General features: G+C 41.1%; 1 protein-coding gene across 2 annotated transcripts in view; it reads left to right on the plus strand.

Annotated features, from left to right (window-relative positions):
* The window catches only part of SERPINE2 (serpin family E member 2), a 59,276-nt gene that overhangs the window by 39,744 nt on the left and 6,859 nt on the right, over positions 1-12,673 (plus strand). For both annotated transcript variants that reach the window (XM_033111297.1, XM_033111299.1), the window contains 3 exons: positions 1,975-2,172; positions 9,985-10,183; positions 12,042-12,142. In XM_033111297.1, the coding sequence (XP_032967188.1) occupies positions 1,975-2,172; positions 9,985-10,183; positions 12,042-12,142 (498 nt within the window). The remainder of the gene's footprint in view (positions 1-1,974; positions 2,173-9,984; positions 10,184-12,041; positions 12,143-12,673) is intronic.

Raw genomic sequence — 12,673 nt, forward strand, 5'->3', positions numbered from 1 at the left:
TGTTTTCTTATCTAAAAGAGTACCGGGCACCTGATAGGCACCTAAGGATGCATGGGTGGGTGGGTGGGTGAATATGAGTGTTGGGTGGAATCATGGATGGAGGATGGATGCCGGGTTATGGCAGGTACTGACGGCAGATCCTCCATGTGCCTCCTTGCCTCTAAACTATACATTTCTTACCTTCCTCTCTTTATCCTTTTCTTTTTATGTTTTCCTGCCCTTATAATATCTGAGTCCTATCAGTGGCAATCAGAGGTTTTCTTTACCTCAGCAAACAGGGCTGAAGAGATTTCCTCAGATACTTAGTGAGCACTGACAACATGCTGAACATAGAGCTAAGTGTGATTTTAAAATGAAAGAAGGACAGGGTCCTCATTCTTGTGCACTCCGTGGTTCGGTTGGCGGAGAGCGACACATTAAATTCATCTCGAATAACACAGCGCTGTGTAATGGTGGTGCTGAGCAGTGTGCTTTATGGAAACTCCTGGGAGATCAGTAGGAGGGTCAGAAAAGTATACAGGAAGAGGGGACCACTGAGCTATGTCTTAAGGGCAAGTGGGGGTTGGACTGAGTGCTGTTCCCAGCAAAGGCAACAAACATTCGCTATCGGGGAACCAACTCTAAGGAGCTGGCTATCGCTGGAGCACAGTTCTAACTTCCTTCCCACAGGACGGTCTGTTCGCAGAGGTCGGCCTTGTATCGAACGATGGCTGTGTATTTATAGCTCATGCATTTTCCTTCCTATCCCGAGGTAAGGTGGCGTTGGTGCCCCCTTGTGGAAGTAACAGGCAGTCATGAAACTGTCTTACTGAGCGTGCTGCAGGTGAAGGAAACCTCAGGTCGGCTTCTTTATCGTGGTTTATTTAAACATATTTTCGTTGTACAGCAGAATCTTCTTGAGCTTCATTTAAAAGGACTTAAAGTTCTCTCTGATGAATTAGACATTCTTGCGTTTTCCAAAACCGTTGGTTTTACTATCACCACTTGACATATAACTTGCATTTATACGATGTAGTCGTTCTCCTTTTTTTTTTTTTTTGTAATATTCTTGGGCTAAAGTCTACCTTAAACTAATTTTTAATAGCTTTGGGTATTAGTGATCCCTCTTACACACACACACACACACACAGCTGACTTCAAATACAAAGCAAAAGGAACCTAAATGAAAAACCAAAGCGTCAAGCACAGAGAGAGAGAGAGAGCACTTTGAGGGTCTTTGTGCCTTCACAAGAGCATTCTAGAACAATTGTGGTTCCTCCTTCACTCCTGACACACTCCTGACATCTTGTGAGGGGTGTGTTCCTTCATAATTAGGAGTTCTAGGACACACTTCATTTCTTTTTATCTCTGTAATATTACCGTCTAGCTTGACCCCAGACGCATAAATATAGACACCAATTTTAATTTCAACTCTTCTTTAGTTCCAGGGCCTTGTGATAACCACAGATTACAAACTGATGCTCAACATTTCTAAAATCTTAGAAGAATGAAGCATTTACCGTTGATAACGTTGTACAGGCTGAAGTGTTCCTTTATTTTGAGTGGGATTAGATCAACTCAGTGGTTAACATAGCACAGCTGCGTATCTTGTGCTGACCAAACACCGTCACTGGCAGTCATACCTGTCAGCTATTAGCAAGAATAGGGAAATTAATTAAGTATAGCTTATTTACATGAGTAAAATTTTCTAAAGCATGGTGCTGATGGGGAATAGTTATAAAAGACTTTCTTGATGAAAAATTTGGTAATCCCTAAATAGAGGATCTCTAAAGTCTTTCCTGGTCTCTGATTTTTAACTTGTTTTCATCTTGAAGTTTTAGTGAATAAAAAATTAGAAAAGGATGTTGTAAAACATGTCTTATTCACATCTTGTACGGGTTCCTTTAATTTTTCATTCTACGCCCAACAGCTGCCTTTTGCCCCAAATGATTGCCAATCCTGAGTTTCCTCCTTGTTTGTTCTGTGACCTCCCAGGTATGATCGACAGCCTGCTCTCCCCAGATCTTATCGACGGGATGCTCACCAGAATGGTCCTGGTCAATGCCCTGTACTTTAAGGGTTTGTGGAAATCACGGTTTCGACCTGAGAACACCAAGAAACGTACGTTCGTGGCAGCCGACGGAAAGTCCTATCAAGTGCCGATGCTAGCCCAGCTCTCCCTGTTCCAGAGCGGTAAGTTCACACCTGGCGAGGCTCCGTTCTAGAACATACCAGCCACAGAAAGGCCCTGAATGCCTTAACTTAGCTCAAGAGCAAACCTGCCTTTTCATTTTTAAAAAGGGGCAGGGGAAGCGAGGGCAAGATTCTTTAAAAGCTCATGGTAAGCCTTTGTATTATTTACAAAGATTACATATGAATATATAACACACATAGGCTTTTAGGTGGAAAATTTAAAGATGAAAGGGTAATTCACAAAATAAGTATAAATGGGCATTAAACATATTGAAAGTCTTCTCAGTTCATCATTAGTAATCTTACATCACCAGATTAAAAATAAAAGTAAAAATTCGATTTCTTTTCCACTTGTCAGATTAGCAAACATCATAAAGATTGACAAAGCCCAGTCATAGCTCTGTGTGGGGGTAGGGGGCGCCCTTGAGCATTGTTGGTGACGAGGAGCCCTGGTCTGGAGGACTTCCTAGTGCCCTTCCCACACCAAGGAATTCATACTCTGAAGCTAATCACACTCTAGCAAATAAATAGAAGCCAGATACATACAATGGAACACATCATGTGACAGTTAGATTTAGATTTACATAAGTAGAAAGATTTTATATGGTTGATTTCAGAAAACATGTTATATAACAGTAGATGCTGATTCATCTCATTTATGTAAAATACTTTCTATGTAGTTGTACGTCTGTGGAGATATGTCTTAGAGGATGTTCGATAAAATGTTAACAGTGGTAGTATTCCAAATGATTATTTTTTTTATTTGAATTTGAAATTTTTAAAAATACGAAGTCTGACAATTAATTTTGCGAACTTGTTGCCAGGCCATTGCTAACCATTTTTTGATATCAGAGGGATTATTCATTATGAACTTGTACCAACTGGACAAACAGTTAACCAAGTTTATTATTTGGAAGTGCTGGAAAGACTGCAAAAAAGTTAGACAACCTGAACTTTTCGCCAACAATTCATGGTTCTTGCATCATGACAATGCACCAGCTCACACGGCACTGTCTGTGAGGGAGTTTTTAGCCAGTAAACAAATAACTGTATTGGAACACCCTCCTTACTCACCTGATCTGGCCCCCAATGACTTCTTTCTTTACCTGAAGATAAAGGAAATATGGAAAGGAATACATTTTGATGGCATTTAGGACATCAAGGGTAATACGATGACAGCTCTGATGTCCATTCCACAAAAAGAGTTCCAAAATTGCTTTGAAGGGTGGACTAGGCACTGGCATCAGTGCATAGCTTCCCAAAGGGAGTACTTTGAGGGTGAGCATAGTGATGTTTAGCAATGAGGTATGTGGTACTTTTTCTAGGATGAGTTCGTGAACTTACTTGTCAGACCTCCTATGTATCAAGTTTACAATGAGGGAAAAAATTTTAAAAGACCAATCCCTGATGTCATTACTACAGCATAGATAACTAAGTCTGGTGAATGCTTTTTAAACCTGGTTTCATGAAAGCACTTGTGGTCCAATTTAAGCTAATCTTCTTTTTCCTCTGTAAGTTAGCCTCGATATCTCCAATCTTCACCTAGACATGTAGGTCCTGAGTCTTTCCTTTGCATATTCAGTATATATTAGCTTCCAGCACTGCTCAGTATTTTGCCAGCTACCCAATTGTTTAAATTAAAGAACAACTCATGTGAGGGACACCATAAACAAAGTCACTTTCCATTTGTCATTCATCAAGCTTCTTGGTAAAATTTTGTCATTCACTCAATAAATTTTTTTAAAACAATAATATGTATTTAAAAGTCCCATAGAAAGGTATCTTGTGAAGCAACTGAGAATAATAAAAGGCTATTTGCACAAAAGTCACTCTCAGGTTATGTTGCCCAGGAAGATTGGAACACCAACACGGCCATCAGCTCAGATCCAAAGTAATTTTATTTTAGGTTAGTCTTTGTTAGAACATTCTGCGTTCTAACAAAATAAAAAGTGAGGGGACCTCATTTACTGTGTGTTTCTATTGCTGAAAAATAACAAATAAGTCAGTAGTCAAAGATTAAAATGCAAGGATTCTATAGACACTTCCATGAAAGATTAAAATGTTTGTGTTTGCAAGAATGAAGGTAACACACTTTTCTTGAATATAGGATGTCCCCAGAGAGGGAGTTATATCTCCTGGGGAGCTCTTCAATTAAGAACTGATTTGTTTAAGAATACATGTGTGAATTTCACAAAAAGTAATATACAGATACATTCCTATTGTCCAAGGTTCAAACTCTGTATGCTGGATGTCTTCCCTGATCCGGACCCTTTCTTCTCCACCCTGTTCTGAGTCCCCAGGAGGCTGCGTCGGTGGGCTCTCTTGCGCTCTCGCTTCCTGTTGGGTTGGCTAGTGGGTGAACCAGCAGGTGATAGGGGTAAGGGAGGAGAGAGGGGTTGGGGCACTGACTCCCCAGGCCTCTCCCTGCAGTCACCAGGGCCACTGCGTCCCTCCACCAGGGTCTTAGTTCCTGCCTTCAGGGTGTGTCCAAGAGCTCTTTCTCTCTGGGTCACCTCCCCTCCCTTCAGTCCTCCCAGCCTAGAGGCTGGTAATGGTGCCCAACTGTTTGTAGCCCAGGCTACTATCCTTAATGATTTCTCTGTTCCCAACCCACGCTTTATAAGTAGTCCCTTCCTTAAACTCTGCTTAAATGACCCAGTCTGATGTCCTGTCCATGTCCTGTCAGACTCTGACTAATCTGCACTGAATTCAGCACGGAACACCATAGCCGCCTTCTGCACCATTCTCATCCCCTCACCAATGGAAACTACACAGTGTGGTGCGGTCCTTCTTGCCCTCCGCTCTATGCCTGCCATCAGGTTTTTACTGGGTCACCTGGGATTGGAACCCAGGTCCTTTCATGGGCCTTGCAGCACAGTACAGGGGGTCATGTTCCCTGGTTTCCCACTTTGGCCAGCAAGCAGCTTTTCACGTAAAGACGGGGCAGGTTTGTCTTGTGGCTCTGAAGAAAGCACAGCTGGGTGTGGTGGCCGCAAGCAGGCATTTGTTTTTATGACTACAGACCACTTAGCCGGTCACCCATTTTCTGCCTGTCTCAGCACAGACTGGCCAACATGACCAGCGAGGGCTCCGAGATGGGCAGTGCCAGCTGAGGCAGGCCAGGCTGCCCTGCGCAACCCACTCACGTGGCCTCTGGTGCCACCTGTCCAAGGTTTCCTGGGCCTCACCAGGCCTCACTGGCCTTGGTCACCCTGCCGAAACATTGCCATCCCATTGATCAGGCTTCCTGACTTTCCCCCCAAACGTCACGAAGCTCTCTGAGAAGATTCACTTAGTACCCTGAAGGAGAGGACACACAATAGAAGAGGAGGGGAAAACCCTTCCGACTTATGTCCTATAAAGTATAAGCACTTTGAGGATAGAAAGTTTTCTAAAAAAAAAAAAAAGCCTTGAAATCTTTTTTTAGTAGAAGAGTGTTTCATGCTCATTGCAAAATCCTCAAACACAACAGTATATAGGCAGAAAGCAAGTGTTCCCCAATAATCCCATTTCCCAGCTTTTCCCTGTTGAGTGCTAGGATATCATTTTCGAGACCTTTTCTATGGATATATAAAATATGTCTATGAGACTTTTTTGCATACATAGGATTACACTGTAATTTCTATTATATAATGGGCTTTATTCATTAGATAGTATATCTTGGAATATATTTTATGTCAATTAATGTGGATCTACTTGATCCTGTTATCAGTTGCATAATATTCCATGGTATAAATATATCATATCCTATGGATGGCCATTTACTTTTTTCCTACAACAAACAGCACTGCAGTGAGAATTCTTATACATAGGTACTTGTGTTGGATCTGCTAAAGGTAATTTCCTCAAATAGAAATTGCTGAGTCAAAGTGATTACAAATTTTCTTTTTATGGTTATAAATTTAGACTTAGAGATTTTTTTTGAAAAAGAGCACAAAGAATCCCAGATATACATATATATGTGTGTACATAAACATCCAATATATCAATATATTTCCAGATTCCACTCTCTTCTGAGCTTCCAATTTATACCTATCCATATCACTTCTCTATTTGGTTGTCTGTTAAGTTCTAGTTCCATAGATAAATACATCGTTGCCCTCATCCATCTAGTTTTCCGCCCAGTGTTCCTTAGCTCAGCAAATAGCACCAGTACTCACCCCGTTGCTTAAACCACACCTCCTTCCCCATCAACTCTCCCCAAGCTCCCTTTGTTCTTCAGCCTGAGTATAGACTATAGGCAGTGGGTCTACCCACTGTGTGTGTGTGTGTGTGTGTGTGTGTGTGTGTGTGTGTTTTACATATATATATACATACATCTATATATATATATATATATATATATATATATATACATATATGTATATACACACATATACTGAAATATAGCCTGAACAGTTCCTTAAGAACTCAGGAAATCATAAAGCTACTTGTAGTAAAAGGTCATTAGAGGGACTTTCATCTATCAGGCTTTCCTGATATTAAATATTTAAAATATTCTCCCTGATTTTATAGGCAGAGAGGAATTCTGAACATTTCAGGGAGCCTAGTTACTACTTCCTTTCTTATAGAACTTAAAATAGGAATCAGAGTATTTTAGGGAGCTTTCCAGATCATCTATCCGCCATTTACAGAAAGTTCTAAATCATCTCTCTATTTTTAATACTTGATTCTCTGCCTATTGTTTCTTCATTAGTTTTGTTGATGACTATTCATCCAAGGTAAAAGACTGCTTTTTCCCTTTTCATATCATCCCTTCTTTGTAAACTGAAGGAGCCTGCTTCATTCACATTGTTATATACTCCAAAAGTTACCCTCATTGAAGAACATTCATTCTACTTCCCAGAAGATAAAGAATTGAGGGTCCAGGACAGGACATTTTAAAGAGAACAGATCTAGGACAATGACAGGCTTTCTGCTGTGACACCAGGTTCCCAAACAACCTTTCCTTGCATGACTCATTCTGCCTAGGGGCTGTGCTCCTCTGTAGTCTGTGGTGGTTTCTCTTGATGGAGAGTCTGTGTTTCAACTGTTTGAGCAGCAACCGAACACTCAAGACGTGAAATGTTTTACAAAGCTGCCGACATCAGTAGGTGCAAGTTCTTGCTATGTGTGGCCAGTGTGCTGAGCACTGTGCATATATTTTCTCATTTAATTTCCATCTCTGTATGGTAGGTACTGTTATCCCACTGTACAGATAAATAAAGGGAGATTGGAGTTAAGGTATTTGCCCAAGTCCAGAGCTAGTGCGTGTCAGAGGCAGGATTTGAATCGAGGTCTTGTGACTCCAGATTTCATGTCTTTCACCTGTACGTTTGTCCTCTATGAAATGATGCTATGAAAGCAGTACTTTAGTGACTAGGTGTAAGGAGAGGAAAAGTGTTATTTTGTTTCCTGGCTCCTCAAGCCACCAAGTAAAGATGAGCCTGGAAAGGGTGTTTCCTGATGCATCCGAGCTGACGTGTGTCATCAGCTCTTGTGATCAGAAGCGCAAGTGGGGACCAGGGAGAAAGGAACCATGAGACAGATGTGAGTGACTGGATGTCCGATGGCTAACAGTCAGTTATTCATGGTATTACTGATGAGTTAATGATGTACCCAGTGGAGGCTGGGTTAACTGGTGGAAGGAGAGGCTCTCTCTCCTCCAGGAACACACCTCAGCTCCTAAGTTTTTATTATTCATGACCGGTAAATATCTCTGGGAATGGTTAGCAAATGCCTCCAGGTTCTTATTCCATGCCCCCGAGTAATCATTTATTAACTACTTCCCAAATTTCACAGTTTCTGAAAATTAACTCTGACAGAGTAGGGACCTAATGTTTTCTTTGAGGATTAAAGGGCTTAGTAGGAAGTGATTTTTTTTCTCACTTTCCCGCTGACTTTTCAGTTTCTGCTGAGACCATTTTATTATGCAAGGTAAAAGTAAACATGAAAGAAGCCCCAAGACAGAACCCAGGCTGGAATGAGAGTTCACGCGCATCTCTGAACAGGCCAGCAGGCGTAGCAGATGGGAACAGAGTATACTAAACACTCCAGGAATTGCCACCGATTTCTTCCTTAAGGAAAATCTGCAGTGTCATTCTGTAGTGTCATACATTCTAATTGCCTCACTGTTTTTATCACTGTTTTATAGCTAAAAGTGTTTATGATGTGACAAAGTTGGCTGTCTCTCTTCTTCAGTCCTTCCCTCCCAACCACCATCTATGGGGACCTGGCTTATTGACATTCCTTGTCTCAGGTGCAGTGATAGGCAAATGTCATCCCCAAAGAAAACCCAAGTGGAAATCATGAGAAAAACTCGATTCCGCTTTTCTCTTTTCCTTAAATACGGTTTCCTTCTAGGTTATTTAGAGGAGGAGGAGGAAGAAGAAGACGGGGGCCAGTGTTCAGTGGGCACCCACCAAGGGCCAGGCCCTGCTACGTACCTTATATATGTTTTTCTCATTTAATCATCTCAACAACCCTGTGAGGTACACACTTTTAGTATCCCTGATCCCTCCATCCTCCATACTCAGAGACACACAGAGGTTAAGTAACCGCACCAAGGTCACCAAGTTCTTAAAAAGTTTGAGGTGTTTAATAAAATATTTCAGAAATCCACCATCAATCAAGAAATGCTGTTTTTTCCATTCACCTCGTTAATTTTTATACTTTCCCATTACATGCCTAAAGCAAAGCTCTCACGGGATCCTAAGGCATGCTCTGTGGAAGATTCTTTCCCCAGGGGTTTAATGGCCTCTCTGGGCCCTGTACCCACAAGCTGGACTTCTCACCAGCAACACTTCCATCCATTCTAATTGGCGATGCTCAGGTGTGCTGCTCAGTTGCTAAATGTTTTGAATATTTTACATGGGATGAAAGGGTTGTAAGATCAAATTAGTTTGGGAAACCTGGGGATAACTAGAGTTAACCAGTTGTCTTCAGAATACCTTGAAGCCTTTATAATATTGACTATATTGTGAATCTGCAAGAAGACTCAAGGGTTCAGTTTGTCCTAAACTTACTGGTATATGGAATGCGTTTTGTCTCCCCAGCATCTTACAGATTGTGTGTTGTCTAGACGACGTTTTGACAAATGCTGGTTTAAATCCTTCTTGGGTTTCTATTAGTAAGCACAAGTACCCTAAAGTATCTAAAAGCCCTATTGATAGTTATTAGAATGAATGACAAGGGAGTCAGGGTAGCGAAGTGGGAAGATCGACTTCGGCATTTGACGTATACTGAGCCTGAGTCCTGTGCTCCACTTCTTAGCTGTGTGTCCCTTGGTAAGTTACTTAATTTCTTTAGTTGTAGCCTCCCTGGTAGTAAAATAGACTGCTTATACCTATGTCGTGGGGCACTATAGATTCTAAATGTGTTGAATGGTTTTTGGTATGGGTCTGGCACAGTGTGCCCTGGACAGTGGACGCTATTTGTCTCCTCCCTCCTGTGTCTTCAGCAGACACACAGGCTCAGCTAAAAGAATCATTCTAAGGCAGCTCAGATTCATTCCTTGATTCGTGTGGTGAGGGTCAACATCTTGCAAAGCACGGTGTTCTACGTGCCTTATGATCTGGTTAAATTCTACTCAGCAGAATTAATGTAATGTTACTGCCGCCCAGAGGCATTCTGTGGAGAAAGGGAAGTCTTTCCTGGGGAAGGAAAAAAACATTGTCCTTATGTCTGTCCTTCTAAGGAAGTGATTTTTGGAAAACGGAAGTTCTCACCCTGAATAGCTCTCTTCCCTCTGGAGCTACCCTGGTGATCAGCAACCACTCATGCCACGTCGGGAAGTCATCGAGGATACACTGACCCTGCCTCTGATTTCTCTAGGGTCGACCAGCACCCCCGGCGGCTTCTGGTACAACTTCATTGAACTCCCCTACCATGGAGACAGCATCAGCATGCTGATCGCACTGCCAAGCGAGAGCTCCACCCCACTCTCTGCCATCATCCCTCACATCAGCACCAAGACCATCGACAGCTGGAAGAGCATGATGGTGCCCAAAAGGGTGCAGGTCATCCTGCCCAAGTAAGGAGCTCCTTTTCCTAAAAGAGAAAACAACGGAAGTGCTCAATCCTTGAGATACCAGACAGTACGAGGCTCAACTATGGCACACCATGAAGCCCCTTTTATTCTGCAGAAATTGCCTGTTAGGAATACAAAGCTCTCCTGTAAAAGTTTTGTTTTTATCCCTGTGCCTGTTCTACAGCAGGATGGCAACGGGAAAGGAGAGAAGGCAACGTGACTTCTGAGCCTCCCCAAAAACCGCAAGCTCCTGTGCCACTGCAAAGCTTTTAGCATATCTCGTTCTGTTCCAAAGAGCGAAAAACACGTGCCTATCATTATATTCTAATGAAAGTACAGTAAAGTTTAGTAGTGCTCCGTGTGTTTTTGATAAGGAGTTTTATTTTTGTTATTTAAGTTTTAGCTGGAAGTTGCTGAAGACCAAGTTCCAAACTCTACATAGTAAAGAAATATTTTGAAACCACCAATGCAGAATTCTCACAGTATCTAGGGAAGTTTTTCTATACCCGGAAAATATACTAGAAATGGAATTTGAGCCATTGTAACTTGAATCCAAGGGAAAGGTAATCCCGAATTCTGTCTGAATCCTAAATTTCAAACAGGTCAGAGAATGCTTTACCTGGTTCTGTGAAGGAGGCAATGAATGTCCCCTTTTTACGAAGTTTTTAACGTTATTGTTCCACAAGTCTCTAGGGCTTTTGACCACCCAGGCCTCAGTGGTGGGGGCAATACCTTCCAGTTCTAATAGCTTTTAATTTCCAGTCACTGAGTTAAGAAATCAGAGAAGTACATTGATAATAAGTATTAGTAATCCTCCCAAGATTATTTTTTGTTATAAAATAAGCCTTCACGTAGGCAATCCTTGTTATAAATGAATAAGATGGTACATTGCAGGTAAAGTACCATTATAATGGTAAATTACCACTATAGCCCATGTGTGATGAGAATCTGTTCACCTACCCTTGTTATTCTCCCACAGGGTGTGATTATATCTGGTAAAACGTCCTTTGATGATAGGTTTAATAGCTGACATACATATGGCTGTAAGACCAGATAGCCCACAAATATTCAAGAAACCCATATTCCACCCAAATGTAATACCATGACACCTATTCCTAATGCTTGCTCTCATTTTAACAGTAAAATGCTTTCAGAATCCCAACGTAAACGAGTAGGAAAGTATCTCCTCTCTTTCTAACATCCCCAGTCCCAGGAAGGATGATGGTTCTTACAGCAGCCAAGATGATGGCTCTTTAGTTGGATATAGGGAAGAACTGTAGACATTACAGAGTGCCAGACACTTGTCGACACCCTGCATCTCCCTGTCAGCATAAGAGAAGCAGCTTCTGTGTATCTTCCTGAGTACTGGAACAGGGAGCCTGTAACCCATAAGGATGAGGACACTTCTTCTTGCTGTTATCGTGTTTTACCGAAAATAAGACGTAGCCTGACAATCAGTCTAATGCATCTTTTGGAGCAAAAATTAATATAAGACCCAGTATTATATTATATTATAATTATTATTATAATTATTATTATATTATGTTATAGTAAAAGAAGACTGTCTTATATTAATTTTTGCTCCAAAAGATGCATTAGAGCTGATTGTCCAACTAGGTCTTGTTTTCAAAGAAACACGATACAATGTGTGCCACTTATTTTGACAGCTAAGTGTTTGAGAGATGAGTTGTTCTCTACTTACCTGGTACTTAAATCTTGAGATGAAAATTTACAATACAATTTAGATTGGTGTTCAGAGTGTGCTTAAGAAAAGAACCTGATCATAAACATTTTTCCACTGGCACTGATTATATCACTTAAAGGCTAATGATTTCCCCCCTATTTTCTCCTTTCATGCTAGGTTCACAGCTGTAACACAAACAGATCTGAAGGAGCCGCTGAAAGCTCTTGGTGTCACCGATATGTTTGACCCATCGAAGGCAAATTTTGCAAAAATCACAAGTATGTCCAGTTTAAAACTTGTTCTTAAACTTGAAGACTGTGTTACAAACTGAGTTTCTGATTTGTTCAGACAGAAAAGGTCAAAATTAGGAATGCATTGCCCTAAACCTCCCCAAGGTTTAATTTGATATATCAGCCAATGACGCTATTGATCCTTAATCACTGAAATCAGCATGAGTCAGTCATCCTTGCATTTCACATGTACATCTCATCTGAAGCCCAGGTGACTCCACAGTTAGAGAAGTATTTTGTGTATTGTCTTTATTACTTAAAAAGTTGGCTCTTAATTAGATACTAGTTTTGTTTTCAAATGCAAACTTTTTCTCTGTGTTTGAAAAATCAAGATTTTGGGGGGCTCTCAAATATTATACTTGCTAATTTCCATGAAACAAAAGCAGGCATGCTCTATATCCAGGTATGTATTTTGGCATTTCATGACCATTAACCTGAAATAATATAAATGCAAAGGAGTTTGATTAGAATTTTTCTTTGCTAAGACATCGAGGACACAGCTGCTATGATAGCCCTTAA

The sequence above is a fragment of the Rhinolophus ferrumequinum genome, chromosome 8 (assembly GCF_004115265.2).
Source record: "Rhinolophus ferrumequinum isolate MPI-CBG mRhiFer1 chromosome 8, mRhiFer1_v1.p, whole genome shotgun sequence".
NCBI classification, from domain to species: Eukaryota; Metazoa; Chordata; class Mammalia; order Chiroptera; family Rhinolophidae; genus Rhinolophus; species Rhinolophus ferrumequinum.